The 13,764-nt window shown below is 37.5% G+C and overlaps 1 protein-coding gene across 2 annotated transcripts in view; it reads right to left on the bottom strand.

Annotated features, from left to right (window-relative positions):
• The window catches only part of AGPAT5 (1-acylglycerol-3-phosphate O-acyltransferase 5), a 50,678-nt gene that overhangs the window by 13,829 nt on the left and 23,085 nt on the right, over nt 1-13,764 (bottom strand). For both annotated transcript variants that reach the window (NM_001131165.1, XM_024250487.3), the window contains 2 exon segments: nt 4,088-4,178; nt 13,129-13,218. In NM_001131165.1, coding sequence (NP_001124637.1) covers nt 4,088-4,178; nt 13,129-13,218 — 181 coding nt within the window.

Here is a 13,764-nt window from a genome sequence, read left to right as displayed (position 1 = left end):
AGATGAAAAGGCAAGAAATACAGACTTCGGAAACATCCACATTAAAAAAAAAAAAGGTAAAAATAGTAATAGGGAATAGGACAACCCAGGAAATAAAAAAAGGGGGGAAACCAATGTAATACAAAAACAAAGGGAAGAGAATGTTTAAAGGAAGAGGAGGTGATATTTATCTTCATAAAGAAAAATTATACTCCATTGTTTATTTCTACAATAAAGTTAAAATTGTTTTCTGGTTATAAAGTTATAAGTAATGTCAAAAGTTACGTGAAAGTTAACAAATATGACAACGGACACAAATGATACGATGCTTTGGAGGTCACTGGTAAGTGAGAAGTGGGATACATTTCTGGAGAGTGGATGGAGTCAAATACAAGAAAGCAAGGGGCCCAAACTTCTCTTTGCACAGCGATAGACTTAGTTATTTCAGAATCGGAGTACGTTTGCAAGCTGGGAGAAACCCCAGCAGAGAAGTAAGGCAGATGACTGAGGCAATGATGGAGACAGGGTAGATGGAATCTAGAGCTTAGAAACTGTTGACGTTGCCATGTCTAAGAAGAAAATTTTTCTCCAAAGTCTTCTTCTTAGACATGGCAGCTTCAGCAGTTTCTTCCAAAGAAATCCAAGTCAAGAAAGTCCACACTAAGATTTTGAAATCAAAAGGGATATTGGGCGCACTCTTTCCAGAGAAACATAACTTTCTGAAGGCAAAAAATCCTTGAATGTGAGGAGAAAAAAAATCCGTGAAAACCATAAGAGGTAGTCAAAAGGAGAAAAATAAAAGAACTGCTCCACACAGACTTGGCTCGGCTGAAATGAAATGGCCTGGCTTGGCTGCAGAAGGCAGTCAGCATTGATCTTACGATGTTCTTCACTGCTAAGGAAGGGAGAAAACAAACAGGCTTGCCAACAGGAACAGAACAGCCCAGCATCGGGATGGGCAGACCCTGGGGCTGGGGCAGACAAGAGCTGCAGAAGGCCCTGCAAGCTGCAGAAGGCCCAAGGAAAGAGAGATTAGAAATCAGCCAAAAACACAGGTTTAGAGCGAGTGAGGAGGAGGGAGAACCAGAGTCAGCTACATGGTGTGGGCGACCCAGTGCCATTTCCAGACAAACTTCAAGGTGGTGAAAGCAGAGCATTCGACCCAGCACAGGACCCCGAACCAAGCACAGGACCCCGAACCAAGCACAGGACCCCGAACCAAGCACAGGACCCCGTACCAAGCACAGGATCCCGGACCAAGCACAGGACCCCGGACCAAGCACAGGACCCCGAACCAAGCACAGGACCCCGTACAGGAGAACAGGATCCCCCCAAGCCTCCACAAAGGACTGCAGCCCTGCCAACACCTTGATTTCAGCTGAGTAAGACCCATTTCAGACTTCTCAACAAGAGAAGAAATCTGTGGTGCTTTAAGCCACCAAGTTTGTGGCCCTTCCTGAGAGCAGCCACAGGAAGCAAATACACCTTCTTAAGGGTGAGAGTGCTGTTACCACGCAAAGCTGAGCACTAGCTTTCTTGTTTGCTATGCTTTCTCAGAAGTTGGCTTCAAAGTATTCATTTAATTTCTACTTCTTTGATTATGAGAAAGAATAAACATTTGTTCAAGTGTGTGGGTCATTTGTATCTCTTGAATTTCTTATTCATGCCCTTTTCCCATTTTTCTAGTTTATGTCTTTTCTTACTAATTAGGAAGCACTTTTGTAATATTAAGTATATTAATATCCTATATTATAAAATATTATTAGCTTGCCATTTGCCAACTAAATTTGTTCATATGATGTTTGAGACATAAAAATAATTTTTATTCAGTTAAGTCTACAAAGAAAAAAATTGCTTTGTAGCTTATTCCCTTTGTTGTCATGTTTTGAAAGAACTCTCAAATCTCTACAACCGCCAGTGTTATTCATCCTATGAATAACATGAAAATTCTAGGTATCTGGTTTGCTATTATAGACACATCATTACATTTCTGTTTTCTATTAAGAGAGTTCAAAAAGCTTAAGTATGTCACCTTCGCTAGCTACTATGGTTTTAACCACAGCAAGTTTAAAAAAAAAAAAAACACCATAGGGGCTCACTTTAATGGGTTCAGGTGGCAGATTAAGATACATTTAATTCCACATTCCTTATAACCACTAGAAAGCCAAATATCTAAAACAATTCTAAGGAAAATTAGTTAAAACAAAACCCTGCATACAGCTGAGAAAAGTGTAAATATTACCACAGTGCCTGCACTTCTGCAGGACCCCATCTGAACAGCTTCTTCCTCCATGTCTAAGTTTCCGATAAGAGGTATGCAACTGCTATCAATTTATTCTTTTTGTGAATAAAACTTAGGCAAAAAAACTGAATGATGGAGGTACGAAGACAAGAAATATGAGTGTATGCATGGAAGGATAAATTCTATCTTCAATATGCTGAGTTTGAGACATCCTTTTGGGCCAGTCAAGCGAAGCTCTCTAATGGACAGTTGTACAAATGGGTCCAGAGTTAGGCAGAGAGATATGGAGGGGAGGAAGCTTTTGTGAGTCATCAGCAGTCCAGTAAACAGTGGCTAAAGCCATGGATTTAGAGGAAGACCACCATGAGAAACAAAAAGTGAAATTAATGAAAGACCAAAACCTGACATTGGAAATATCACATGCAGCAGGGAGAAATGAAGCAGAAAGAGGCTGGAAAGGAGGCTAGGAAGTAATCGCCAGAGAGTTGGGAGGATAATGGAGAACAGCCCCACAGAAGTCTAGGGAGAGAATTTCAAATCAGACCAAAACAAATTGAGGGCAGACTGAGTACTGGAAAAAGTGCTTACAACAAAGGTAGACTATAGATTTGAGAGGGGTTTTTGTTTTGTTCTGTTTAATAAATGTGAAAAGGGCAACAGAGACAATGGCGTTGCAAAAGAGCAACTGAAATGACAGAACGTGATGTCTATTAGACAGAGGAAGCAATGAAAGTCAAAAGGGAGCTGGCAGATTCGGAGACCAACTGAACCCTCCTATTCTGAACCACTCCTTACTTAATAGGACATGTGTTTAAAAACAAACTGGCATTTTTTAAATGTACTGTTACAAATGATATCATACACATATGACACATCTGCTCTTGTAAGCACCTTGTAAAAACTCCCCCTTATCATTTTTAATTAAACTAAAATTAAATTAAATTAAAAATTCATTTCATGCACTAGTCACATGTTGAATGCTCGAAAACCACAATGGTAGGAGCAGCACATTGGACAGAACAGATGAAGAACTTCACCATTATTGCAGAAAGTTCCATTAGACGGCACTCTCATAGGCCCTGGCGTAATGTCACCAACAAGGTATTTGCTCAGTGAGTGACTATCAACATATGGAGATCACACACTAAATCATAGTCAAGCTTCAAAGACACCTCTAAGAACATAGCATAGCCACTGTTTTCTGTATACTTCCCAATTTGGTTAAATTGCATAGCTTATTGGTGTATCAATTATCCAATTTTCTAAAATATGGATATTAAGAACATTAGCATTGTTGAAGACATTAATAGCTTCCAAGCACTGTGAACCAACTTTGTGTAACTTCTCCATTAGAAACTTGACATATTTTCTAATCTAATTATCACACGGATTTAGATCTACTTATAAGGCATACGTTCTTTTAAGAGATGAAGAAGCAAGCTCAGTAACATTACACAACTTGCAAGTTGCAACCATACAGCTAATAAAAGTCCGAGTTTGGACTCCAACTTAGGTCTGTCAACTTAGAAAACAGAAGCTCCATTACACATAACCCACACACAGTAGAAAAAGCTTCCATCTACATAATCATGTACTTAGATAGATTTTAAATAAATCCATGGCACAAGAATATGTATCGTAACAAGCACTTGAACTTAATTTCTCAGATATATGTAATAATTGCATGCAAGTGAATTAAGGAGAAGAAACTTCATTTCCTAAGAGATAATATGTACATTAATTCAAGGAATGAATACATTCATTCTTTCAATTGTAAAACAAAAGTATCTTTTCCAGGAAGAAAAACTAAAAATGTTATTATCTTTAAAAATTATTTTGTTCAAACACTGTCAAAATTTTACTTACCACGTTGGGCAGCAAATGCCTGACTAGCTGAAAGGACTTTTGTTTGCTCTGGATTATACCTTGTACCTTCTGGAAAAATCACAAGATACATCTGTGGGACATAGAGCAAATTTGGGGTTTATTTTGTGTGAGCTTTGTTTTTGTTATTGTTAACCTAAAAAAGCTAAACCTAGTAATGCTAAGAGAGTACTTCCTATATTAGGAGAAAATGTATATTTATTTACATGTGACCTTCATTTCAAGCAGAGCAAACAAAACGCAACAATTCAATTAAGTCTGAGCATAACGTGAACTATATTTTAAATGCAGTGCTACATTCATTGGTAGGTCAGCCATGAAGAATCTAAAAACATTTCTAATTACATGCTAATAATTCACTAATTAAAAATAGGCCATGAAATGCTGACTCATACAAAGCCTCAGTGAGTTTTTTCCCTTTGAGATCCTGTAATATGTCATTTTTAGAAATACAAATTTTAGAAATCAGTATCGTTAAGTACCAACACTAAAAAGTACCTCATTTGAGGAAAATCATATACTAAATTCCCACCATGTGAAAGGTTCTAAATGTTCACATTCAAAAGCTTCACACAGAATTCCTATTTCACACAGCTCCTTTAGTGCATTTTAAATTTTATTTATAAGCAAACTCATTTGTTATATAAACTGAAACTAAAATAATATAAAGAAGAATATCAAGCTGGATGTTTAATAAGTAATCAATTAGTCTAAGTTTTTACACTTATCTGCTTAGGAAAGTAAAAACAGAAACATTAAAATTATACAGCAAAAACTCCTAGCTTGAGAACTGAGTTACAAAAACTACACTAATAACTTTGATTGACAGCTGAAAGACAAAAATAAGTTATGCATACCAAATCTTTTCAAATACAAACAGAATACAGGAGACAAGACAGGAGCTCATGGGAGAAAACTATGTTTATTGGATCCATTCTTGCCAGATCTCAGACAGTACTCAGACAATACTGTCTACCTCTGTACATCTGGTACAGAAGCCTTCCTTCATTTGGATGACCTATGATGATAAAACTCCTACTTAAAAACCTATGTGGGACTGAATTTTTTCTTTAGATACTGGTATAATGGTATCTGAAAATTTCGTACTTTCAGCTTCCATGCAAATATGCAAGCTTTTTGTTCATTCATATAGTAGTCTTCAGAACCCACATCTAACTTAGAAATTAACAGATAATATTATATGTGTCTTTATATTTAATAATGAAGATTGATCAGATCTGTTAAGAAAATGTAGAAAAGTGGGTAAAATTAGGAAAAACATACAAAATTCCTTATTATATTCCAGCAACTAGAAGGAAAAACAGGAAGACAAACATTAAAGCTAGTTCCAAAAACCACACATTCATTTTCATGAAAATGTGTTTTGTAACAGTAAGGTTTATATTCAAAGCCATGAAAGCAATTACTGTGGGCTATCAGCTTTTAACTCAATCATTTATAAATAAAACGATTATTTCAAAGGTTAATAACTCGTGGTATTATTTGCTGTGTCTTAGATGTTTAATTTAAAAGAACATAGACAGCAAGAAGGCATGAATTCATTCACAGCTAATTCAGAAACTATTTCTTATATACTTATTATGTTCCAGGAACTGCACACAGGATAACAACACATATGGTCCTTCCCTTCATGGACAAGTGAGGAAAAGAAATACATTAAACAGATAAATAAAAACATGTCGTTACATATCAGGATACGATTGCAAAGAAAAAGAACAAGGTGTGATGAAGGAAAATGATGAGAAAAAATTTAGGAAGGGCAATGGGGCTAGGAACTAAAGAATGGATAAAAGAATGAGTGCTTTTCCCTAAAGATGAGGAATATGGAAAGGATTTCCCTCACACCAGTTCTAGTCAAGGCTGTACTGGGAGGTCTAGCCAGAAAATTTAGCAATAAAAAGAAATAAAAGCCATCAAGATTAAAAAGGACAAAGTAAAACTATTATTTCTATAACAATGACATGATTGTTTATGTAGGAAATCCTAAGGAATATATTTTTTAAGTTACTAGATAATAAATAAGTTTAGCAAGGTTAGTATTTTAAAAAGTCAAATATATGTCTAGGTCAACAATCAAAACCTTGAAATTTTTTTAAATGTCATCTACAATAGTATCAAAAACTGAAATTCTTAGGGATATATCTGGCAAAAGATGTGCAAATCTGTACATTAAACTACAAAACACACTGAGATAAATAAAGAAGACCTAAGTAAACAAATGCAGGCTATGTTCATGAATCCAAAGATTCAATCCTGTTATATCAATTCTTCCCAAATTCATCTATACCTTCAATACAATCAAAATGAAAAGCCCACAAACTTTGGGTAGAAATTGTCGAGCTAATTCTATAATTGATATAGAAATGCAAAAAACCTAAAATAGCCAAAACAACTTTGAAAAGAAAGAACAAATTTAGAAGACAACTACATTATTTAAAAACTTATTACAAAGCAAGCATTATTAAGACAGTATGGTATTGGCATAAGGATATATATATAGATCAATATAACAGAACAAATGGTCCACTGATGCAGGGATAATAGACCCATCTATATTCAGTCTACTTATTTCAAACATTGGGGGAAAATAATCTTTTCTATAGTGATGGTTATCTATATTAAAAAAATATGAACTTTGACCTTACGCCATATAAAAACATTAATTATAAATAAATCCTAGAACTAAATGTAAAAGCAAAACTCTAAAATTTCCAGAAGAAAACAAAGGAGAAAATCTTAGCAACCTTAAGTTTGGCAAGGACTTCTTAAATAGGATACAAAAAGCAGAAATTGTGAGAGGAAAAAAATCAATAAATTAAGCTTAAAAGTATGTTCTTCAAAAGATACATATAAATTTATAAAAATAAAAAAACACATTCTCAAAAAAGATACTATTCACAAATAGGAAAAGGCAAGTAACAGATGCAAAAAACTTGTACAGGAACATTCTTAGGAGTGACAGGCTCATCTCATTTTATCATGATGCTTCGCTTTACTGAACTTCACAGAAATTGCATTTTTTCCCACTGAAGGTTTATGACAACCCTGCATCGAGCAAGTCTGTTGGTGCCATTTTTCCAACAGTATGTGCTCACCTCACGTCTCTGTGCCATATTTCGGTAATCTCACAATATTTCATATTATTATATCTGCTATTGTGATCTGTGATCTCTGATGTTACTATTGTAATTGTTTGGGGGTACCATGAATTGCACCCATATAAGACGACAAATTTAATTGATAAATGTCGTGTGTGTTCTGACTGCTCCACTGATGGCCCGTTCCCGTCTCTCTTTCTCTCTCCCACCCCTTGGGTTTCCCTATTCCCTGAGACACAACAATATTGAAATTAGGCCAATTAATAACCCTACAACGGCTGCTAAGCGTTCCAGTGAAAGGAAGAGTTGCATGTCTCTCACTTTACATCAATAGCTAGAAATGGCTTAGTGAGGAAGGTATGTTGAAAGCCAAGGTAGGTCAAAAGCTAGGCCCTTTGCACCAAACAGCCAAGTTGTGGATGCAAAGGAAAAGTTCTTAAAGAGAATTAAAAGTGCTACTTCACTGAACACACGAATGATTAGAAAGCAAAACAGCCTTATTGCTGATATGGAGAAAGTTTGAGTGCTCTAGATAAAACATCAAACCAGCCACAACACTCCCTTAAAGCAAATCCTAATCCAGAGCAAGGCCCTAACTCCCTTTAATTCTCTGAAGGCTGAGAGAGGTAAGGAAGTGGCAGGAAAAAACTTAGAAGCTAGCAGAGGTTGGTTCGTGAGGTTTAAGGAAAGAAGCCGTCTCTCCATAACATAAAATTGAAGTGGAAAGTACTGATGTATAAGCTATAGCAAGTTATCCAGAAAATCTACCTGAAATAAAATAAAGATTAAACAGAAGATCTGGGATTTAAACCTGAATCTAATTTCAAAACCAATACTCTTATCCACCAGGCTGCCTCCTATCTGAAAAGGAACTTAGGTGAAAGCTGGAAGAAAAAGTGTAAGTCTCCATATTTTTGCCATAAGTTTTACTAGCTCATATTCTAACAAAATGACTTCTATTAGTTATTTTTATCACAAATATGCTTCATTTGCATCCACAACCAATAAGTACCTTAAGAAAATACTGCATTGTCCCAGCAATAATTAGGGAGATGTATTTCTTCAGAACTTATAATACAAATATATTTTTTGAAACGAAATTCTGCATTTCTTAAATACTAATACCAAATAAGAACTGACACAATCATGAAATAGATTCATGAGAACTAATAAGCCACACGAAAGTTGACTTAACATATTCTACCATGTCACTTACTTAATTCACCTTCAGAAACAAAAGAATCATCAAGAACCTGAGCAAGATGTATCTGCTCTCACAAGGCGTACATATTAAGAAATGAAACAACCATCCAGATTCTTAGAAACCTGACCTGGGACAGTGACCTTACAGCGAAAGCTGCTCAGCACTGCCTCTTGAACCTGCCAGTCTGTTATCCATACTGCGCTAGGAACATAAAAGGCTGGAATTTTGCCCACAAAAAACAGGAAGGCTATTCTGGTAGCCCATAACAGACTAGGTTATTTGAATCAACCTTCCTACTGAAAACAACTTAAAAAGCTGGATATAACATTATTTTAAAAGTACCCAAGAGTTGGCAAGATGTTAAGACTGAAATTAAGCAAACACAGTAAAGCAGAAGTAAGCATAAAACAGAACTTTGTTTTACAAGACTCAAAAGATGAAGGGAACAGAAACCAAAGCCCACAGACCTTCTAATAGAAATGTGAAGAGAGAATCAGAGAAGTGAAGGAAACACCAAAGGCTCCACTCTCAGGGTGAAAGTAAATGAGAGGAGAGCAGGTTTCGCATGCATCTGCAACCCTGGCTGCACTGCCTGAATGGCTCAGTTCATCTTCAACTCAGAATCTGGTTTGGGTGGGGCCCACACTAGAGGAGCCTTAAGGGGCCCAGCTAAAACAGGTAGAAATGTTCTCTGGAGAAAGACACTCCCACCTGAGGCTTCAACTAATTTCCACAAATAACTTACCAAATACAGCCAGCAGCAAAGGAAGATAACAAAGCAAACAAGGAAAGAAAGTACCATGAGCAAGAACCAGCAGAAAACAACAGACTCAGACAGGACTTTAGGCACTGAAATAACCCAACACACCTTTTAAATTATGCCTTTAACACTTAAAGAAACAAAGACAAGCTTGAAGATTAAAACCAAAATAACAGATTTGACAAAAACCACACAGCACTTCATATAGAGAAAAACAATAAATTTAAAACACTGAAGTTGAATGGATTTGTATCTATTCTGGATTGTATTTTAGAACAGAAAAAGGACATTAGTGGAAAACCTGGTAAAGTCTGAATAAAAATCTGTAGTACAATTAATAGTGTGGTACCAATGTTTATTTCTTAGTTTTGACAAATACATGCCATGTCATGTAAGATGTCAACATTAGATGTTAAAGCTAGATGAAGAAGGCTGGGCGTGGTGGCTCACGCCTATAATCCCAGCACTTTGGGGGGCCGAGGCGGGCGGATCAAGAGGTCAGGAGTTCAAGACCTGGCCAACATGGTGAAACCCTGTCTCTACTAAAAATACAAAAATTAGCCGGGCATGGTGGCGCATGCCTGTAATCCCAGCTACTCAGGAGGCTGAGGCAGGAGATTGCCAGAACCCGTGAGGCAGAGGTTGCAGTGAGCCAAGATCGTGCCACTGCACTCCAGCCTGGGTGACAGACCAAGACTCCAACTCAAAAAAAAAAAAAAAAAAAAAAAAGCTATATAAAGAATAAATAAATGGGAACACTCTGTTCTTTCTGACGTTTTTGTAAATCTAACATTGTTCCAAGTTTTGAAATTTATTAACCAAAAATGGGAGGCGGCTTCCATTAAGTATGTAGAATGCTGAAGGAATACTACTGCCAACCGTACAGCAACAACACTGACAAGCTGTAGATTCATGACTTTTCTTAGACCTTTCAGAGAGCTGAAAGGTTGCAAGGCAACCAACTAACCCAAAAGTCTAAGGAAAGATGGAAAACTCAAAGGAGAAACAAGATGCAAGTGCTTGTTTAGTTGGGGGCCAATGCTAACAGATACCAGTAAAAAGAATTTAGCTAAAAATTTTAACAATTTTGCAGAAAGCCAAGTATGAGCTAGTGGAACAGACGAATCCCTGGGCTACAGACACATGGAGAATGCAGCACAATTCACAGGCTCGACCCACAGACCTCCTGTGTACTCACAAGATAAAGAAAAAGGAAAACACACTGGGGTCAGGGAAGACTGGATGTAGGCTTGCGGGAGGGAACAGCAGCCCTGTGGGAAAGGCTCAGGGCCCAGCCCACATCCTTCTTTCTACCTTTGCTATGGAACAGCAGCCTGAAACTGATGAACAGGGGCAACAAAACCCTGCTACCCATGGGGCACGGATGAATACTCGATGAGGCTGGGTGAAGAGAACAGGGAAAAACTCTTAGTAAAGGCAGGAATACATCCTGGGCACAGACTTACAGCCAGAAGCAAGGCAGGATCAGAGAAGGCTCCACCCCTGAGATTCTCCCTAAGAATAAAAAGACACTTCCCTTCCTTCTCCTTCTACCACCAAACTAGCGAGAGTTCAGTAACAAGTATCCGAGAAGTACAGTGGGGAAAGGCATAAAGAAGAGAGCCACTCCAAGGTGCCACGTGAAAATGCTGAGTGTGAAATAAACACTGAGGAAAAGCTCTAGCGGGAGGACATCCCCAACCTACAAACAAAGTAATGCGTTCTACAGAAACCTGAAGCTGTGAGAAAAAGCACATGAGCAAAACCCAAATCCAGTGCACCTCCTTAGTGAACTGACTCAACTCCTCAACACTAAAGGCCAAACAGAAAGACAAGTCTATCCATTTCCAGGTATCAAGACAACTTGCCTCCATTTCTACTGTCTTACAAAAGAGGCCCAGCGTTAGACAAAATCTTAGGAAGTATGACAAAGGCGAGATAAAGCACAATCTGAAGAAATAAAGTAATCAAAATTTCCAGACTCAGATATGGCCCAGATGTTGGAATTATCAAGCAGGGAATTTAAGAGAACCGCAAGTATAATAAAATGATAAAGGTTCAAGTGGAAAATGTGATTAAGCTTTATGATCAGATAGATACACGAGCACAGAGATGGAAACTATGAAACAGGGTCAAAGGGAAATGTGAGGAATGAAACATGCAGTAGCAGAGATGAAGAGTGCCTTCAACTGGCTCACCAGTAGACTCAACACAGCCAAAGTAAGAACCCATGAACTAAAGGTGGGTCAATAGAAATTATCCAAACTGTAACACAAAAAGAAAAAAGGGAGGGGGCGTAAAAAAAAAATTAAAAAAAAAAAAAAAAACCAACCAAAAAACTAATAATGCATCTAAGAACTAAAGAACAGCGAGAAATGAGCCAACACAAACATAATTGGAGAAGAAAGACTGGGGTAGGAATAATATTTAAGGAAATAAGAGCAAAGAAATTTCCAAAATTAATAACAGACACCAAATCATAAATCCAAGCTCAGAGGACCAATCCGGGTAAAAATTTTTAAATGACACTCAGATATATGATACTTAAACTGCTGCAAACCAAAAACAAGAAGAAACTCACGAAGGCAGCCACATAAACAAGACACATGACAAGTGTACAGAGCTGATTTTTTCAGCCCTAGCGCCACTGACAGCTATATTCATGGGGGCAAAAAAGCAAGGGACCACTGTGCATAGGATGCCAACATCACCCAACAGGCAGCTATGTTCATTTGCTTCATATATACAATGTCCACAGCAGGACACAGAAGAAACTCCACAGCAGTCATCCATGGCTGGGGTGACTGGACAGCTGGGAGAGAAGTGGGATGGACATTTTAAGGTATAAATTCATAATTTTTAAATTTTAATTTTTTTGTAAAAAGTCGATAAGCCATATTACCAACTTATTCGGTCTTTTGGTGGCCTACATACAATGACCACAATTCTGTCCAAATTCACCACACTGTTTCAGACTCAACAGACCCTTTGAAGACACCAAGCTTGGTTCTCAAGGGTGAGCTATAACAGGATAAAGGGTCGCTGTTCATCTCATTCCATTCTGCTTCTGTCACCCCACACATGCCCAAAACAGATGCAATGTCCTAATGTAAAAACACCTAGAAGAGGCATGTGAATAAACAATGCTCACACCAGGCACTTCGCCAGCTGACCGTGAAGAATTCTTCCTTCACCATGAGCTCCAGCTGCTGCCCAGGACCCCTGGTGAGGGGAGGGCAAGAGGAGAGGAGGCAAGACAGAAGGAGGGAGCCAGAAAGGAAAGGGAAAGCCTGTGCACACGAGCTAAGCTTCTGAGCACATGTCATGCACTGAAAGAGAAAGCCCAAGTCGCCCCGGTGATCATGATGCTTTGTCTCCGGAGGGAACCAGGAGAAAAGCCTTTGGCAGCAATCAGCATTCTACACAAAGCAGATTGAACTCTCCCCACTTTTGTGGAATAAAGTTTTATAAAATATTATTTACACTGAATGATTTGACATTTGTAGAGATTCATCCTTTTTTGGTTTTTCTGTACATGTAAGACATTCCAAATTCACACTAACAGAAAACAGTTGCTGCTTCTAAAACTAAATCTGATACTAAAGAAGACAAGAAGTAAGATGAGCTCTGAAAGTAGCTTAAATGTCAGGTTAAAATGCAGTTCGTTCTATTTATAGACTCTGAAAGACACCAAATGCTCTTTTTATTCCTCTTTAAGGTCCACTGACCAGCAAAGGACCTAGTTGTTTACAGCAATCTTTCTGATGGCTGAAAAAACTGCCTACCTGCACATAGAGAGTTTCTGTTACCTCAGCATAACTCTGAATTAGTAATTACACATGGGAAAATATATTGTCAAAACAATTCTTAGATTTTAATTTAATTCTTAAATTTAGAAACTGAGAGCTGGTAAGAAAAATAAAAACGGGTAGGCTCTTACTGGAGTTCCTGTGTCCACGTAGCTCTGCAACTTGTTTCGCATCTCTTTCTCGTTAAATTTGGCACTGCGCTTTACATAGATTCCTCCATGCTGCCACAATAAAATTGGGAGAAAGAGGATTTACTTTTAAAATAACGATTGGCCAGAGTCATCAAAAAGGCAACTTCTCTTTCAAAAAGTACAGAATAAAAACTACATTTCAGAATTTAATCTATATTTAATATCTTCAAATATTAGCTTCTAAAGAACATTTAGCTGAAAATTACCTTGTCTCAACATAATTCAGAAAAACTGCATGTGACACTGTATTGGAAAACACATGAAGTTTAGTTTTGTTGGCAGTTAAAATGAAAATGCTTTTTCTTAAATACACCTTTTTAAAAATAAAAAACCTGACCCATCAGATGGATTTAACTCCCAGTTCTTCCACCCACTTATTACGGAGTCACTAAAAAGCGTCCTTAAAATGTCAATACTCACGATCTTCAGGGATTTTAAAAAATCAATCCTGCTACAGATATTTATGTGGCACTGTTACAGACAGAATTGTGTTCCCCCAAGTCAGTCTACTAAAGCCCTAATAGTTCCCGCTGTGACTGTATTCAGAGAGAGGGACTTAGAGGCGGTAATTAAGGT

This window comes from Pongo abelii, chromosome 7 (assembly GCF_028885655.2).
Source record: "Pongo abelii isolate AG06213 chromosome 7, NHGRI_mPonAbe1-v2.0_pri, whole genome shotgun sequence".
In the NCBI taxonomy this organism is placed as follows: domain Eukaryota; kingdom Metazoa; phylum Chordata; class Mammalia; order Primates; family Hominidae; genus Pongo; species Pongo abelii.
This window is presented reverse-complemented; position numbering and strand designations above follow the sequence as displayed.